Raw genomic sequence first — 15,135 nt, forward strand, 5'->3', positions numbered from 1 at the left:
AAGCTGGTGTGCTATTATACTCTAGATGGGACATGAACTCTGCCTTGTTGTTTGATAGATTCCTTAAGAAACAAGACCCAAGTAAGAAAATGATGCCAAAAGAGATTGATAAACTCTTTAGAGGACCAAGATGTGATCCAGATCAGAAGGCTCTTCTACAGTGGGCTATCTATCCCAAAGATAAAAGACCTATATTGGTTGATACAGAAGAAGCTTTTGGACATTTGATGGTGCAGCAGGTTGGAAAGACTGACCCTAGAACAACTGCCAAACTAAATTTGGATGTCGCTAAACTGAACCAAGATCAGATAGAGTTTCTGGTCTGAGAAAATTCTACATACAAAAGCCTATATGAGAAAACCTATGAAGAAAAACAGAGGCTGCAAGCAAGATTGCTTTAGATTGATACAGGTACCAGTCAAACAAAGATGACATATGGTGTTGATAGAGATGCCATGGATGCCTTGACAGACGCTATGTATTGGAGGAACATGGCCGAAAAGACATCTCGACAAGTAAAAAAGGAACAATAAAAGATGGATAAGTTAGTTCTCAAGGTCGTTGAGTATAGATTCAAAAGTATGGTGCAGGTTGCAGAAATCTATTGGAAGACATACACTGGAATAGTCAAAGCTTTGAAAGAGCATGAAAGGCTCAGGTCTCGGTTGGAAGGCATGATGAATGACAACAGTCTGATGAATCCAGGTGAGAAAATTGAAGCCGAGGTTTACTTGAAGTCCCATGATGAATTGGTAAATCAATTAAGGAAAGAGCTTCAAAGGATGGATGATGGGAATACCCCTAGGGTGCCCTCTTTTTATAGTAATGGTGAGTTAGTATCATTGGAACATTGGAAACAAGAGTTCAGTGATGAGAAGAATTGAGCAGTAGCAGAGTTGGATTGGGACAAAGAATTGTCACTTTGTGTTAACCATATTATATCCAATCATTTCCAAACAGAAAGTGACATGAGGACACTAAACAATGATGTTCTAATGTATAAAGATGATAAGTACATTGAACACATAGGAATGCTGAACTTGTTTATCTTCCAGGTTGTTAACAAAAGTGCTAATTAATAGTTATGTGCTGAAAAGCCACGATGCTTGGTGACAATGTATACCCTCATATAAATAAGGGAAATTTTGTAACAATAAGGATCATTAGAGAAGAAGTAGAATATAGCCTCAGGCTTACTATTGTACTATTTTGCGAACATACATAATATAATCAATCGTCTTTCCTTTGTGTATATGCTGTGGATTACTGCATCTTTCTGTAGGCAGTTGCTTGTGATATTATCTAAAGGAGATAAGGTTACTTGTGTTCTTCCAGTAAAACTCTGTGTTTCATATTGTGGATTTGAATAAAAGATTTACTTGCGAATTGTAATTGTTCCTCGCATTTATTCCTTCGATGGTCTCTTAAGGTTAGAGTTAAATTCGTTCAAGTGATTTATAATAAAGACATTGAAGTAGAGCTCATAAGAAAGAGTAACTAACAAACTCATCGAGAGGGGGTGGGTTTAAAAATTGTCTCATAAGTTTACACAATAAGTCCTAAAGAAATATAGAGACTCTGTAGCCCAAATAACAAAGAAAGGCACTGGTCATCCATAAACTAGAACTTATCAATTTCACACTTTCATATAAAAATAAAAGGAATAATTGAGTAGGAATTCTAGAATAACTTAGCAATAGTGTATATATATTGAATAGCTTCTACAACAACAATCTTGAACTCATCTGCTATATCTCCATCCTGGGAACTTATGCCATTCTGAGATAAGAGGAAAGTCAGATCAAGACACTAAATTTGCTATAAAAAGCACTAGTTGAAGGAATAATTAGTGAGTAGGTATACCGACCTAAAGTGAGAGAGCTAGTAACCAAATAGGTTCACTCTATAAGTTGTCCAGATCAATTGGAGGGTTTGAGCATAGGAGTTGGTATTTCCTTAGAACCTATCCAATCTGTTGATTTGAGACCCAACAAGGCACACCATGGTTGAGATGGTCCAACTCCCTAGTCTCACTCTACGACTAAGCTCATGCCATATTTAAATCAAAGACATCTCAAATACATCGTCGATGGAAAGCTGCAAAATGCCATTTTCATACATAAGCAAGATATACACAATTGGGCACAATCACTAAGAGAACGGTAAAAAGTAAGTTTGAGATCATTGTCCTAATTGTGGTGTGGTCATGAAGAGATCACCGTAAATTTGTCAACCTCTTCGTGACCACACCACAATTAGGACAATGATCTCAAACACACTTTGTTCTCTTCGTGATTGTGCCCAATTGTGTATGTCTTGCTTATGTATGAAAATGGCATTTTGTAGCTTTCCATCGACGATGTATTTGAGATGTCTTTGATTTAGATATGGCATGAACTTAGTCATAGAGAGAGACTAGGGAGTTGGACCATCTCAACCATGGTGCACCTGCATATGTATATAGTTTTGTTTATAGGTGGAAAGCTTGAGGTTCAATGTCGAACTTGGTTGCTCTGATACCATATGTAGTATTCCATTAATTCTATACTTAAAGAAAATAATTTGTGATCTATATTAAGATAAAAAATTGAGCATTTCAAAATAAAACATAACTACTTCAATTGAAGGAGAAAACTAACTAAATGTTCTTCAACATAATAAGAATCTAACTAATTTATCTAAAAGGAAGGTAATCTTTTAATGATAAAAAACATTGAACAAATATTATTACCCTAATCAATATGAGAAAGGAATTCAAATGGAAAGTTTCATTTTTGAGAGAAGAGATAAAGGTTCAGAGGTTACAATTCATTTAACTTTCCAACTGAAACTTTTTGTGTCAAGCCTCGACATAGTTTGGAATAGGGAGAGCATCATCAAGGGCTTCTCCATTCAATCGTAGACTTGCCAGTCTCCCATGCCCCTTCCAATTGGAAGAGACCCAACACTTCGTGAGGGTGCATTCTGAGGATTGGGTCTCTTTTACATCTGGCCATCTGATCTTGGTGTTCAAAACCTACACGCAACTAGTCAGTCACACACTATAGGTAACCCCTAACTACTATGACCATCTTACTAGTAGGTGTATCTAGTTCATGTGATCTAACAATCACTTAGATAAAGCATCACCATCTTGGCCAAGGTTTTAACATTGCAAGCACCAATGCATTGTTAGTGTTCACCTCCCTTGCTCGACTTGTACATCCAATTCTTGAGCTCAACAAACTCACTAGTTACCAACCATCTAAACAAGCCATCTGCTTAATGTGTACTAACAATAATGGTTATAACGACCATCATATGATAAATAGCATATACTTGAGCCAAATAACTCACTGGTTTACTAACCAACTATCTAGCGAACTGCTTAATGTCTACTAAGAATAACGGTCATAAATGACCATCATAAGATAATTAACATACACTTGAGTTAGTTGATTCATTGGTTACAGAACTTCTGGGTTTAGCTGATCCAATTCATTACATAACAATCTCATGTCTACTGACATTAACAATTTAAAAGGACCTTCATGGGATTGTGACATAACCTAACAAGCCAACTGCTACAAATCCCCTATCTCTAACAAGATTCAACTGTCATCATGGAATTAAACCTAATACAACATTGGTTCCCTTATTTAGCTAAATTAACTCATCATATTATGACTCAATAAAAAATACGGTTCTAATATATTTTTTTGTCTTTGTATATTCCCAAAATTATGCGTCTAATTGATGATAAGAATCCTTCTTCAGGTTTTGCAACCATGGAGACTGGTTATAATCTGATTATAATTGATGTGCATTGATTCCAAGATGAACCATATTCGGTTGAACTATGAGTTAAGAGTGGAAAACAAATAAACATAGAATAGCTGCAATACTTGGCTATTATGCCCTCGTGGGCTAGCAATCATATTCTATAGTGAATGCTCTGAGGTTGCTACTCAACCATACTATGCACAAGATATGAATGCAGTATTCAATTTTCTTATGAATAAGGTAAGACAGTGTATTCAATGAAAAGTAACAGAATATCATCATGATTTATATTTGTGAATAAATTTATCTTCCTTAAGTTCAAGACTTGATAATGAATGAGTAAATCATTTAGGCTCTACAATTTATCTTAACAAGAAAGATCACGAACATGCAATAACTATACATCGGCTACTCAAGGTGGAATTTACATGGCTATGTAAGACAGAATAATCACAGTTAGGCATGATAGTATGTTCACAGCTATCAGAGCAAAATTCTTTTCAATTCATTTTACTTTTTCTTTTAATGAGTAATATTTCCATAGTCAATTAGTGATACACGATTAATCTCCGCATTTCAATCGGATATGAAATAGATACATACCTAATGTGAGAGGAAAAGAGGAAGGAAATACCCCTCGAATGCAACATTTGCACGACTATGATAGAAGAGAATCTGGAACAATCTTTGTTTCCTCCTTTTCCCACTACTAAAAGTTCACATATGCAAAGGAAAAACAACTGATTATATTATATATATTCGCCAAAATAGTACAGTGGTAAGCCTGAGGCTATAATCTACTCCTTTCTCTAAATTTCCTCCATATTACAAAATCTCCCTCCTTTATATGAGAGTATACATTATCACCAAGTGTCGTGGCTTTTCAACATATAACCGTCAACTAACACTTTTGTTTCAAACATTACTTCGACTAGGTATTTTCTCCCTTCATCGAAATGTTGTATTCGGTCACTGTGGTTGTCTCCTCACCGATACCTATCTGATATCCATTGGGTTTTTATGTCGAAGAAACCTTGGGCTTCGGTGACCTCCTTTATTTTTCCATCGAAATACCTCTTCCATCGATATCACTTTGCCTTGTCGATGAATGGATCTATTGTCTCACCAAAGCCTTTCTTTATCCTCTCTTGTCGTCTTCCACCAATAAAGTTATATCGACGAAACAACGCATATCAGAGACATGCCTTTTAGCCTCCTTGAAACCTATTTCCTCATCGATATATATCTGATGTCCATCGGGTTTCATGTCGAAGAAACCTTGGGCTTCGGTAACTTCCTTTATCCTTCCATCGAAACACTTTTTCTATCAACATCACTACACTCCTTCGATGAATGGGTCTATTGTTTCATCGAGGCCATCTTTCTTTTGATGATTTGCTTCCACTATCATCTTTCATCGATGAGTTCATTAGTAATCTTCCTTGATAAAGTTGCATCGGTAAAACCACACATATCGGTAACATGCCTTTTAGCCTCCTCGAAACTCATATCCTTATCGATATTTTTTATTGATGTAGATTCCTTCTATTTGATCGATATCATTCTTTCGATAAGAACGCTTCTTTCGGTAAGTTTCCTTCATGTTGCACTGATGGTATTATTTCCTCGGAAGCCTTTTCCCATCGATGAAAACCGTCTATGCTTTCTTCGATATCCTCTTTTGGTGGAATCATTGCTTTCGATGAGTCCCTTTTAGAGTTCATCGGTGTTACCTTTCCTTCGATACCCTTTTTATATCAATGAGACATCGCTGGGTCTCATCGATACTATTTGAATTTTGGATATTTCGATAGAATGCTATTAGACTTGTTCGATAACTTATGGGTTATTACGGTATCAATGAAAATGATGATTTCATCCAAAGATAGATGGCTTCTATGATTTATTTCAAAGATAGATGGCTCGAGAGTCAAATTCAAAAGACAAAGACATCATATGATCATTAAGCAGTGATTTGAAATGCAAATTATAGCAAGGTATTGTGACTATAAGATAGAAACCATCCTAGGAGCCTCCAATATATCAAAAGTTGAGAAAGTAGCAAGCTTACTGTACAAAGACAGTGATCACTATAAAGTTGCAGTCAAGTTCAAACCATTGATTTGTGGGAACAAAGGGTTTCATATGGGGATAGAGCAGTCTCATGAAATATCATGATAATCATAATCATAATCTAAAGAGTAGTCAAATCTTCAAGATAGATTGGTGATAGTGCAGTCATTCATTAATTGTTTTGGACATTTAAAGATATGTTTTCCTAATAGATGGTCAAGTATAGAAGAACAACACTCAGAAAATACAGTCTAGAGAGATTGCAGTCTATAGTAAAGCCAGTAGGTAGTCATACCTAGTACCAAATAAAATGATAGTAATCAAGTCTACTGAGTGAAAAAGAGCAGGGTATAAGTTTCTAAAAGGTATTTTCAAACCTTAACAACAAATAACACGTTATTGTTGCAGCATTGTCAAAACTTGACAAGAACAACACCTTATAACCTCAAGAGGCATAGCATTCATAGGGCAACTCATGTCAAATGTGCAACTCAATACAATAAAAAATCTTAGTTTGTAGCCCTATAGCATCATAATGCAGTCCTTGACCAAGTATGCATACAAGAAACATCTAGTTCTATTAAGGCACAAGCATCAAAGTCAGAGGTTATGACAAGTAGTCAAAAACATCAAGTACAAAAAGGTTAGTCTTAGTCACTAGAACACAATTTGCAACATGCATTAGGAGTTTTCCTCCTTACAAATAGTGCAACATTAAAAAGGTATTATCAAAGCTACAACCACAATTCAAAGAAGAAGCTTACAAAGATAGGACAAAGCTAGGTACAGTCATAAGTCAAGGCAAATACATAGTTGAAACTCAGTCCAAAATAGTGAAGAAGTGCAACAAATGGCATGAGAAGTCTAAAGAAGTATTATAGCAATCATGAGTCAAGGATTAATGAAGAGATTTTTTGCATCCATGATACAATCCTTAAAAGCATCCATGATACAATCTCAAACACACTTTTTACTGTTCTCTTGGTGATTGTGCCCAATTATGTATGTCTTGCTTATGTATGAAAATGACATTTTGCAGCTTTCCACCGACGATGTATTTGAGATGTCTTTGATTTAGATATGGCTTGAGCTTAGTCGTAGAGTGAGACTAGGGAGTTGGACCATCTCAACTATGGTGCGCCTGCATATGTATATAGTTTTGTGTATTCATTAAAGATTTTCATTTAATTTTAATCAACTAAAGAGCAATATTCATGATTTACAAGTAATAAAAAAACTTACAAGGATGAGGCATATTAATTACTTACAAGTAATAAAAAAACTTACAAGGATGAGGCATATTCATAACTTTTGCAGTCCTACCTTGGATATCAACACTAGAAGCAACTCATATTGTTTGTGTACATACAAGACAATATGGGAGTTCATTATACCCAACAACTTGTGGTGTTGTTGTTCGTGTTGGCTCTGTTGGACCCTGCAATTAAGGTTCAATATAAATTATTCAATAAGATTAACTGTGCAACATAATGAAATATTGAAAAGTGTGTTATCTTGTTGAGCTTCGCTTGGTTTCGAGAATAGTTTAATATTCTCTACTTAACAGGGCCAACCACATGAAGGTGGAAGCTCATTTGGCCCCTCCCCCCCCCTAACATCACTTTAAATTCCTCGTTAACATCTTATAACATTCATTGATTCATTCTTTCTACCATTAATAAAATATAGCATTCATTCATTAATATCACATAATGTTCATTAACACATAACATTGATTAACATTAATTAACACACAACATTCATCAATATTAATTAACACATATCATCCATAACCATTAATTAGCACATAATTACATTCACTAACACATAAAAATCAGTCATTATCAAATAAGTTAGATTACAATCATCTCTTTCTTTGTTTTTTCTTTGAAGCTCTGAAAAGACTAAGTGGAACATTGGTTTCTTCATCATTTCCCCCCTTTGCAGATGTTCCGCCAACTGCTCGTGATCTCGATGTATGCCTAGCCCTATACTGAGGACGAGGACACTGAAGTGAAGGGGGGTCCTCTGCAATAACAAAGAAATGGGTTAAATTAAAAAAAATAAAAATTATTGTTACAAGTATTTCATTAATTTAGAGAACATAATTGTTGTGCTCTTTATTTGATGGGGCCACATCATTTTGTGTAGCCTCAACCTCAACATGCTGAACACCCTCTAGATCATCTAGAGTTGAAATACTAAAGGTTCCATTAATGCTGAACACCAATTGCAATTATATTTGTTTAAATCAATAACAGTGGTCCTCTTTACTTGAGTGGGGAACATCATGTTCTTGATGTTGTGTACCCAGATCATGCTCCACTTGCTCACCACCGGCTACATGCTCTAAAATATTAACAAAAAAGGTTACATTAATTACTACTCTAATTACAAATTAAGATGTTTAATTGTATTAATAGCTAAATAAATAAATTTGAATAGCAAATGAATACCTCCACTACTAGGATGCACATCCAGACCTTCATGTACAGGTGGTGTTTCATAATTACCAGGCTGCATTCCAATGACATGCACATTGTTATCATTGGTTGCTTATTTAAAACAAATATAGTCACTTTATGTTGGAACTCAACATCAATTAGATTATTGGTAAAGTATTCAATTTGAAACAACTTCCATTTAGCATATTTACTTGTGTGGTGGATGCACTCGAATGTTGTGTATGCCCACTCAATTCTCGTAGCCGATCAGCCATGGCTGAATAGCCTTGCTAGTAGGCAATTCTCTTGTCATCTTCTGTGGGCGCTCTATTGAATTTAGAGCCCTGCATTTTTGCTTGGTACCGTGAATTTTGCTTGCATTGTTTGATTAAAAAAAATGTTTGCAATTTATTAATATTTTGATGCAATATTTTGTTTACATGAGATACTTACAATTCGTGCAGCAAGTTTCATGTAACCACCAGAGCCGAGTTTGTGTTGCCCGTGCTTTTCTTGCCTTGCCTTGGTTGCCTTTGACGTGTCACTCAGTCTATAAAAAGTTTGAAATATGTTAGATTATATAAATATAAAGAGTAATTAATTAGTACATAATTACATTCTTAATAGTATCTAGTACCTTCTTCTGGCGTCTAGTGGTGTATGTCCTTTTTTCCTTTCAATTTTCTCCTTGGCATCCAAAATCAGGTCCTTCCACTCCCTCTCTGGGTTCATGGGGGGACGCTCATACTTTAGGTTCCTCTCCAAATGGGTCCTGTATTGGTCCCTCACATACTTTAGATATGTGCCAACTTTTTCAAGGAGCTTGGTTTTGTCAAAGGTGTCATTTCCAAACCACTCAACCATTTGGTTTGTCAATTCATCTTTTAACCTTTTTTCTTGGTCATTCCACCTTTTAAAGCAAAAACAAACCTGTTAGATTCAGAAATGAACTGAAGCTACATTTATTACACTTCAAGAAATGGATCAAAGGAAAACTATTCTAGCAATGATATGAAATCAAAAGTGGATTAGGGTTAGTTCACATATGATGTACCACCTTTTACGTATGGTGGGCCCAAATATCTGCAATGCAATGTCACTAAGATGTTTATAGAAAATATCATTTCCTGCAAAAAATCATGGGATCATTAGTCCAAAATGAGTGATCATAAAGTAAATTACAATTAGAGTATATATAATAATAATTTTAAAGTACCTGGAACCTTTTGTATCTTTAAGGGAATCATTTCTTTGTCGATCACCACCAATGTGGCCTGCAACGTTCCTGTACTAGCAATACGAGAAGATCTAGGAAATGATGGTATGTTATCAATAGTAGTCGCCTCTAGCACATCCTCATGTGCATCTCCTCCTGCAAAAAATGAATCCACTATGAAACGACATTAGAATTCAAGAAAGAACGCTTGAAGGGAAAAAACACATGACAGAAGATAGAGCAAAAGAGGGATCTACCAATAGTGGGCATGCCAATATGACGTGCACTAGATGATGTCTGCATGCTACGTGTTGCCGACATTGCAGTCGACAATACAGGTGAGGGTAACCTCTGATGAGGCGGTAGCGACATTTGCATAGTAACATTGACAACACCTAAAGAATAATACATTAAATATATCAAACATTAAATATATGAAAAGTGCAAGAATTGTAAACAAGGATGAACCTTTATTTTGAAAATTGATAGTATCAAGTATGATGTGTTTTGGGTACTCAGAGTGATAAGCCAAGCAAGTGATAATACAAGAAAATCGCCATCACTTGAAGATCTTGCAACACCCTGATCATGGGAACAACTTTGATGAGGGCAGATAAATTGATGTAAAAACAATATGTACATATTTTAGTTAATGACATAAAAGAGAATAAAATATAAACCATTATTGAACTTTTGTTATAATTAAAGCTTTCATTACTTCTTACTTGCAATTTTTCTGCTGTTTGAATCAATAATGCCACCCTCTCTCGTATCTCATCACTGATAGGATGCACGACTACCAAAGCAACAATCTCTTTTCTAATTCTCATAAGAGGCATTTTAAAGAATTTCATAAGGTCTATGGGATCTTTAGGGTCATCATCACTTAACCCTAATGATTCCACATCCCTAGAAAGGTGCTCAGGTATTGCAACTCCCTTTCCCTTTCCCCAAACATCCGTCTGTGTCAAGAATATCATTAACAATTACAAAATTAGTATAAATCACTAAAAAAAAAGAACATAATAATGTAACAGTTTGCTTCTATCTAATTTGTACAATTACAATGAGGTTTACCTACTCAGTAGAAGTGTCACAAGCTACATCTCTATCTGCAATATGTGATGGATCCATGTCAGCCTTTGACAAAGAAAAAATATAAAAAACATTAGCGAAATTAAACCAATAGACTTAGCAAAAAAACTTCATAATAAAATGGTATATTGGATTCATTAATTGGAGGTTGGTTAATTTAAATGGTATATAGTACGTACCACCCCCATGATATTAACTTTGTTTCTATCTATATGATTCAAACTGTAATCGATTAGAAGGTCTTTGCCTGCACTTATTGATTTTATCGCACATACAAATACACGATTTCCATCGCGCGCCTCAAATATGCAATTGGGTTGTTTATTAGTTGACCCAGGTCACATACTATTTATAAAACCTGCAATATTCCTTGTTGCTTTTGGCCGACCATCAATGTATACAACCACTCGTTTACTTTGATCGTTATATTTATGTTGTACATAATTTGCTGACAGTGCATACCTACGCATACTTTTTTTATATTTAACAATCTGCATCCAATGTTTGTAATTGTAACAAGGTCCAACAAACTCCATCAATTCTACAACTCTATTGTAACAGACCTTTATGCCATCCATGGGAAATAAGCCTAAACCATGTAATGACGAAGGTGCTATGCGATACATCCTATCATTAACACAAAAATCGGTGTTTATTGGAGGAAGTTCCTTGGGCACCCATTGTTTCTATAGATGTATGTACCTCATTGGCACCTCAATATCGCCTTTGGTCTCATCATCATAAGAACATGACCCCCTTGAAAAAGGAAAAATTTCATGCGTTTATTGAATTTTCTTCTAATCTTTTGACCTCTTGTTGATCTCCCTATTGTAGACCTACTACATGTGTCACTTTCATTTTCTATTACTGCATTTTCCTCACTTGACGAAGACAGATCTGACAAATACCTATTTGGGGGTACCTACACTCCATGAAATGAGAGAGTTAATTGGTAATGAGAAAGAAATTTTACAAATGAGGGTAATGTTGATGAATAAGTCAGCCCTAAAGTTGATTTTGGGATAAAAATTGGAATAAGTCCAACCAGGGCCTCAAGTGTTGATAACTGTATTAGATTTGCTGCTAATGTTGAGGTTTGAAAAATAGAGGAAGTTTGTTTTCAAAGTAATTTTAAAAAAATAAACTGTTTCTATAGGGTGTATTGACTAGTTATACTTGTCCATCCATGAGACTGTGCAGGATCCTCGTCAAAGGGGTTCAGGGTCCTGTACAATGTAATTCAATTATCTTATGTTAGCTAAAAATTACATAGTACACAACATGAACAACATGAACTTTGTAGACAAAAAGAGTATTAAATAATAAAAAGATGTTGTCATCAAAATCATTGTAAATTTTTTAATTCCTTACCTTTACTTTATGTAGACTATGCAGGATCCTCAATTAAATGGTTGACGATGTCTGTAGTCAATGACCTATTCCCACCAAGGGTGACAACATCACACAGGGACTATACCTGAAATCAACACCATCAATTGAGCATCATAAGCATTACTACATTTGTAAGTTGACAAACAATAAATACATACGTATCATAAGCATCAGAAGCATCACATGATGTGTCATCATATATGTAATTGAGCATCACAATTAGCATCACATATCATGTGTCATTATAAACATGTAATCCATCACATATGTATCATAAATCACCATCCATCACATAGGTAATAAACAATCCATGTTCTATAAATAAACACAAAGTTCAAAAAATGTCACATGCATCATCATAAACATGTGATCCATCACATATGTATTTTAAATCAACATCCATCACATAGCTAATAAACAATCCAATTTCCATAAATAAACACAGTTTAAAAATTGTCACATAAATAGTCACTCTCCCTATCTCCATCTCCATATTAAAAGGTGCATCATGAATTAATTATGTAATGGCATTAGAATTCAAAACATAATGAATTAATTATGTAAAAAAAATTCTATCAAGAAGTCAATATTATGTTCGTAGCAAATCTTGTGGGAAATCGAATTTTTCGTATGACTTCTTTTATAACATTGCTTTGTTGGTCTGTTAATAACCAATGAAGCTTACTTATATTAATTTGGTCTCCATGGATATTTGATTGAATGACATTTATCATTGCATGATTGGAATCCTGAATGTCACTACATATTTTGACAATTTTTTCTTTGTCACGCCTTCCATCCAATATTTTCCATACTGTCTCTATTATATTCTTTCCAATATGCATACTATCAAACAAATGAACAATTTGTAACTTCTCGTAGTAGGGAAACCTACTAAATTGTCGGGGATAACTTTTTAGTCCCTTAGGAAGGTGGTCATTTATGCCTTCATGACCTTCATGATCATCAATCACATCACCAGTAAACAAAACAAAATAGAAAAGATGTTTTATGACAAACCAATAGATGGAATGGCATTACCTTGACGATTAATTCTATTATATTCCAACTTCCACATGTGAGGTGTCATTCTTCGTGGCTTTGATGTATTCTCTTCTTTCCCATTGAAAAGATGTTTTTCAGTATTTTGATACTTATGATTTTTGTGGAGAAAGTGTCTATACTCATCAAACACTTGCTTTCCTAAACTTTTTGAATGACGAGATTTCATCTTTGGACCACAAATAGGACATGCAAATTTTCCCTTTGTTTGAAGACCTACAAGATAATGTATAATTGGATTAAATATGATAATTTTTTGAATTATGATGTTCATGCACAACTTAAACACTATAACATACCACAAAAATGTGTTAGCCCCAGGGCATCGGTTATTGTCCATAGAAGCATCGCATGGAATTGAAATTGTCTTTGTCTTATTGGTCTAGAGACGTCATACATAGTGACACCATTCCATAACTCCAACAACTCGCCGATAAGAGGCTCAATATATACATTCATATCTTTAACTTGGTACTTACCTAATCGAATGAACAAAAACATTACATAATTATTATGACCATTTTACTGCAATATTTATAATTAAATTTAGATGACTATATTTAAATGATAAAATACCTGGAACAATCATTGCCAACATTATGTGCTCCCTCTTTATTGACATCCATGGAGGAATGTTATTGTTGATAACAAAAAAAGGCCACACTGAGTAAACAGATCTCATCTCTCCAAATGGATTGACACCGTCCGCTGCCAATGAAAGCCTGAGATTACGAGGTTCTTCTTTAAAGTGTGGCCACTTTTTCTCTATGTCCATAAATGCTGAACCATCCGCAGGCATTCAAATAATGTCATCTCGACTTCTATTGCGTGCATGGTAATCCATAAATTGTGCCAAGCTAGTGCACTTGAATAATCATTGTATACGTGGAATAATGAGAATATAGTGAAGAACCTTGCGAGGAACCCTTTTTGTTATTTGATATGTTCGATATCTACTGATATGACATTTAGGACATTCAGTTCGAAATTCATGTTGTTTGTGATATATAATATGATCATTGAGACAAGCATCTATTGCTTGATACTCCATTCCAATATCTTTCATAACGGTAGATAATTCTCGGTATGAGGGAGGTAGAATATTTGATGGTGGTAACAAAAACTCACCTATCAATCTACTGTTAGTGTAGGTTTTTTTATTTTCCTTATGTTAGGGGGTATTTATTTTTCCTACACATATATTATTAAGCTTGCTTAGGTTATTAGGTGTGGTTAATATGAGGACATGTGGCGGAATACATTAGCTACATGTGTAACTCTCCACCTCACATGGGTAGTTGAGTTACACACCCTCTTTTGGCTTGTTGTGCCACCTCTCATAACCACTATTTTGTCATTTCCTAAGTGGGTTATGGGGTAGTTGGGTTTCTCACCCTCTTTTGGCCTTATGTGCCACCTCTTATAACTCCTTTTTTGTTTTCATGTAAGGAGGTTATGCCACATGTTTTGACATTTACCAAGTAGGTAAAAACCTCCCACCTTTTATGGGGTAGTAGGTAAAACCTCCCACTTTTTATGGAGGTGGGAGTTAATGCACCTCTTGGTTGTATATGCTATTATTTTTCTATATAATAAGCAATATACTCTCACCTTCACAAGTTAAGTGATAGCTCAGTGAGAGTCTTCTCTAAATTCTCTTCTTTATCTATATTTTTCTCTCATATCAGATTTATCTTCATTCAGCTATTTTGATCTTTGATCACCCGTTGCTTGGAGTTGCATGTGATCTATGACCGGCATCAGATCCTGGTTCAATTCTTGCTTCTCACAGAATTTAACATGGTATCACAGCCGTGTTGTCTGGTATAGCTCATTGCTTTTTTGATTTATTTGAGAGATTTGAGATTGTTAGATAGCTAATATTTTTCTTAAAAACCAAGTATGCTCTTCTCCTGCATTTTCGTGTGATCTGGAGAATCAGAATAGTTTAAAGGAAAATAAGCTTCTAGTTAAATCTGGTTTTATATATGTGTTCTTTGAGATCTGGGTGATTGCAGCATTTTTGGTAATATTGGAGGCTTCTTTAGCATTTCCAGAGTGTCCAGAAGGCTTGTGAAAATCATAAGTGAC

General features: G+C 34.9%; 1 protein-coding gene across 4 annotated transcripts in view; it reads right to left on the reverse strand.

Annotated features, from left to right (window-relative positions):
• Positions 1-7,628: 7,628 nt before the first annotated feature.
• Positions 7,629-15,135, reverse strand: part of LOC131859463 (uncharacterized) — a 29,667-nt gene continuing 22,160 nt past the window's right edge. The window contains exons 2-14 of one of the 4 annotated variants that reach the window (XM_059213225.1): positions 11,962-12,067; positions 11,767-11,816; positions 10,573-10,607; positions 10,221-10,457; positions 9,753-9,890; positions 9,496-9,651; positions 9,337-9,406; positions 8,917-9,189; positions 8,733-8,829; positions 8,492-8,623; positions 8,292-8,352; positions 8,110-8,184; positions 7,629-7,863 (exon numbers count right to left, since the gene is read on the reverse strand). In XM_059213225.1, coding sequence (XP_059069208.1) covers positions 8,570-8,623; positions 8,733-8,829; positions 8,917-9,189; positions 9,337-9,406; positions 9,496-9,651; positions 9,753-9,873 — 771 coding nt within the window. In that variant the 5' untranslated portion in view covers positions 9,874-9,890; positions 10,221-10,457; positions 10,573-10,607; positions 11,767-11,816; positions 11,962-12,067 and the 3' untranslated portion in view covers positions 7,629-7,863; positions 8,110-8,184; positions 8,292-8,352; positions 8,492-8,569. The other 3 variants (XM_059213222.1, XM_059213223.1, XM_059213224.1) reach the window with 3 other exon arrangements.

This window comes from Cryptomeria japonica, chromosome 10 (assembly GCF_030272615.1).
Source record: "Cryptomeria japonica chromosome 10, Sugi_1.0, whole genome shotgun sequence".
NCBI classification, from domain to species: domain Eukaryota; kingdom Viridiplantae; phylum Streptophyta; class Pinopsida; order Cupressales; family Cupressaceae; genus Cryptomeria; species Cryptomeria japonica.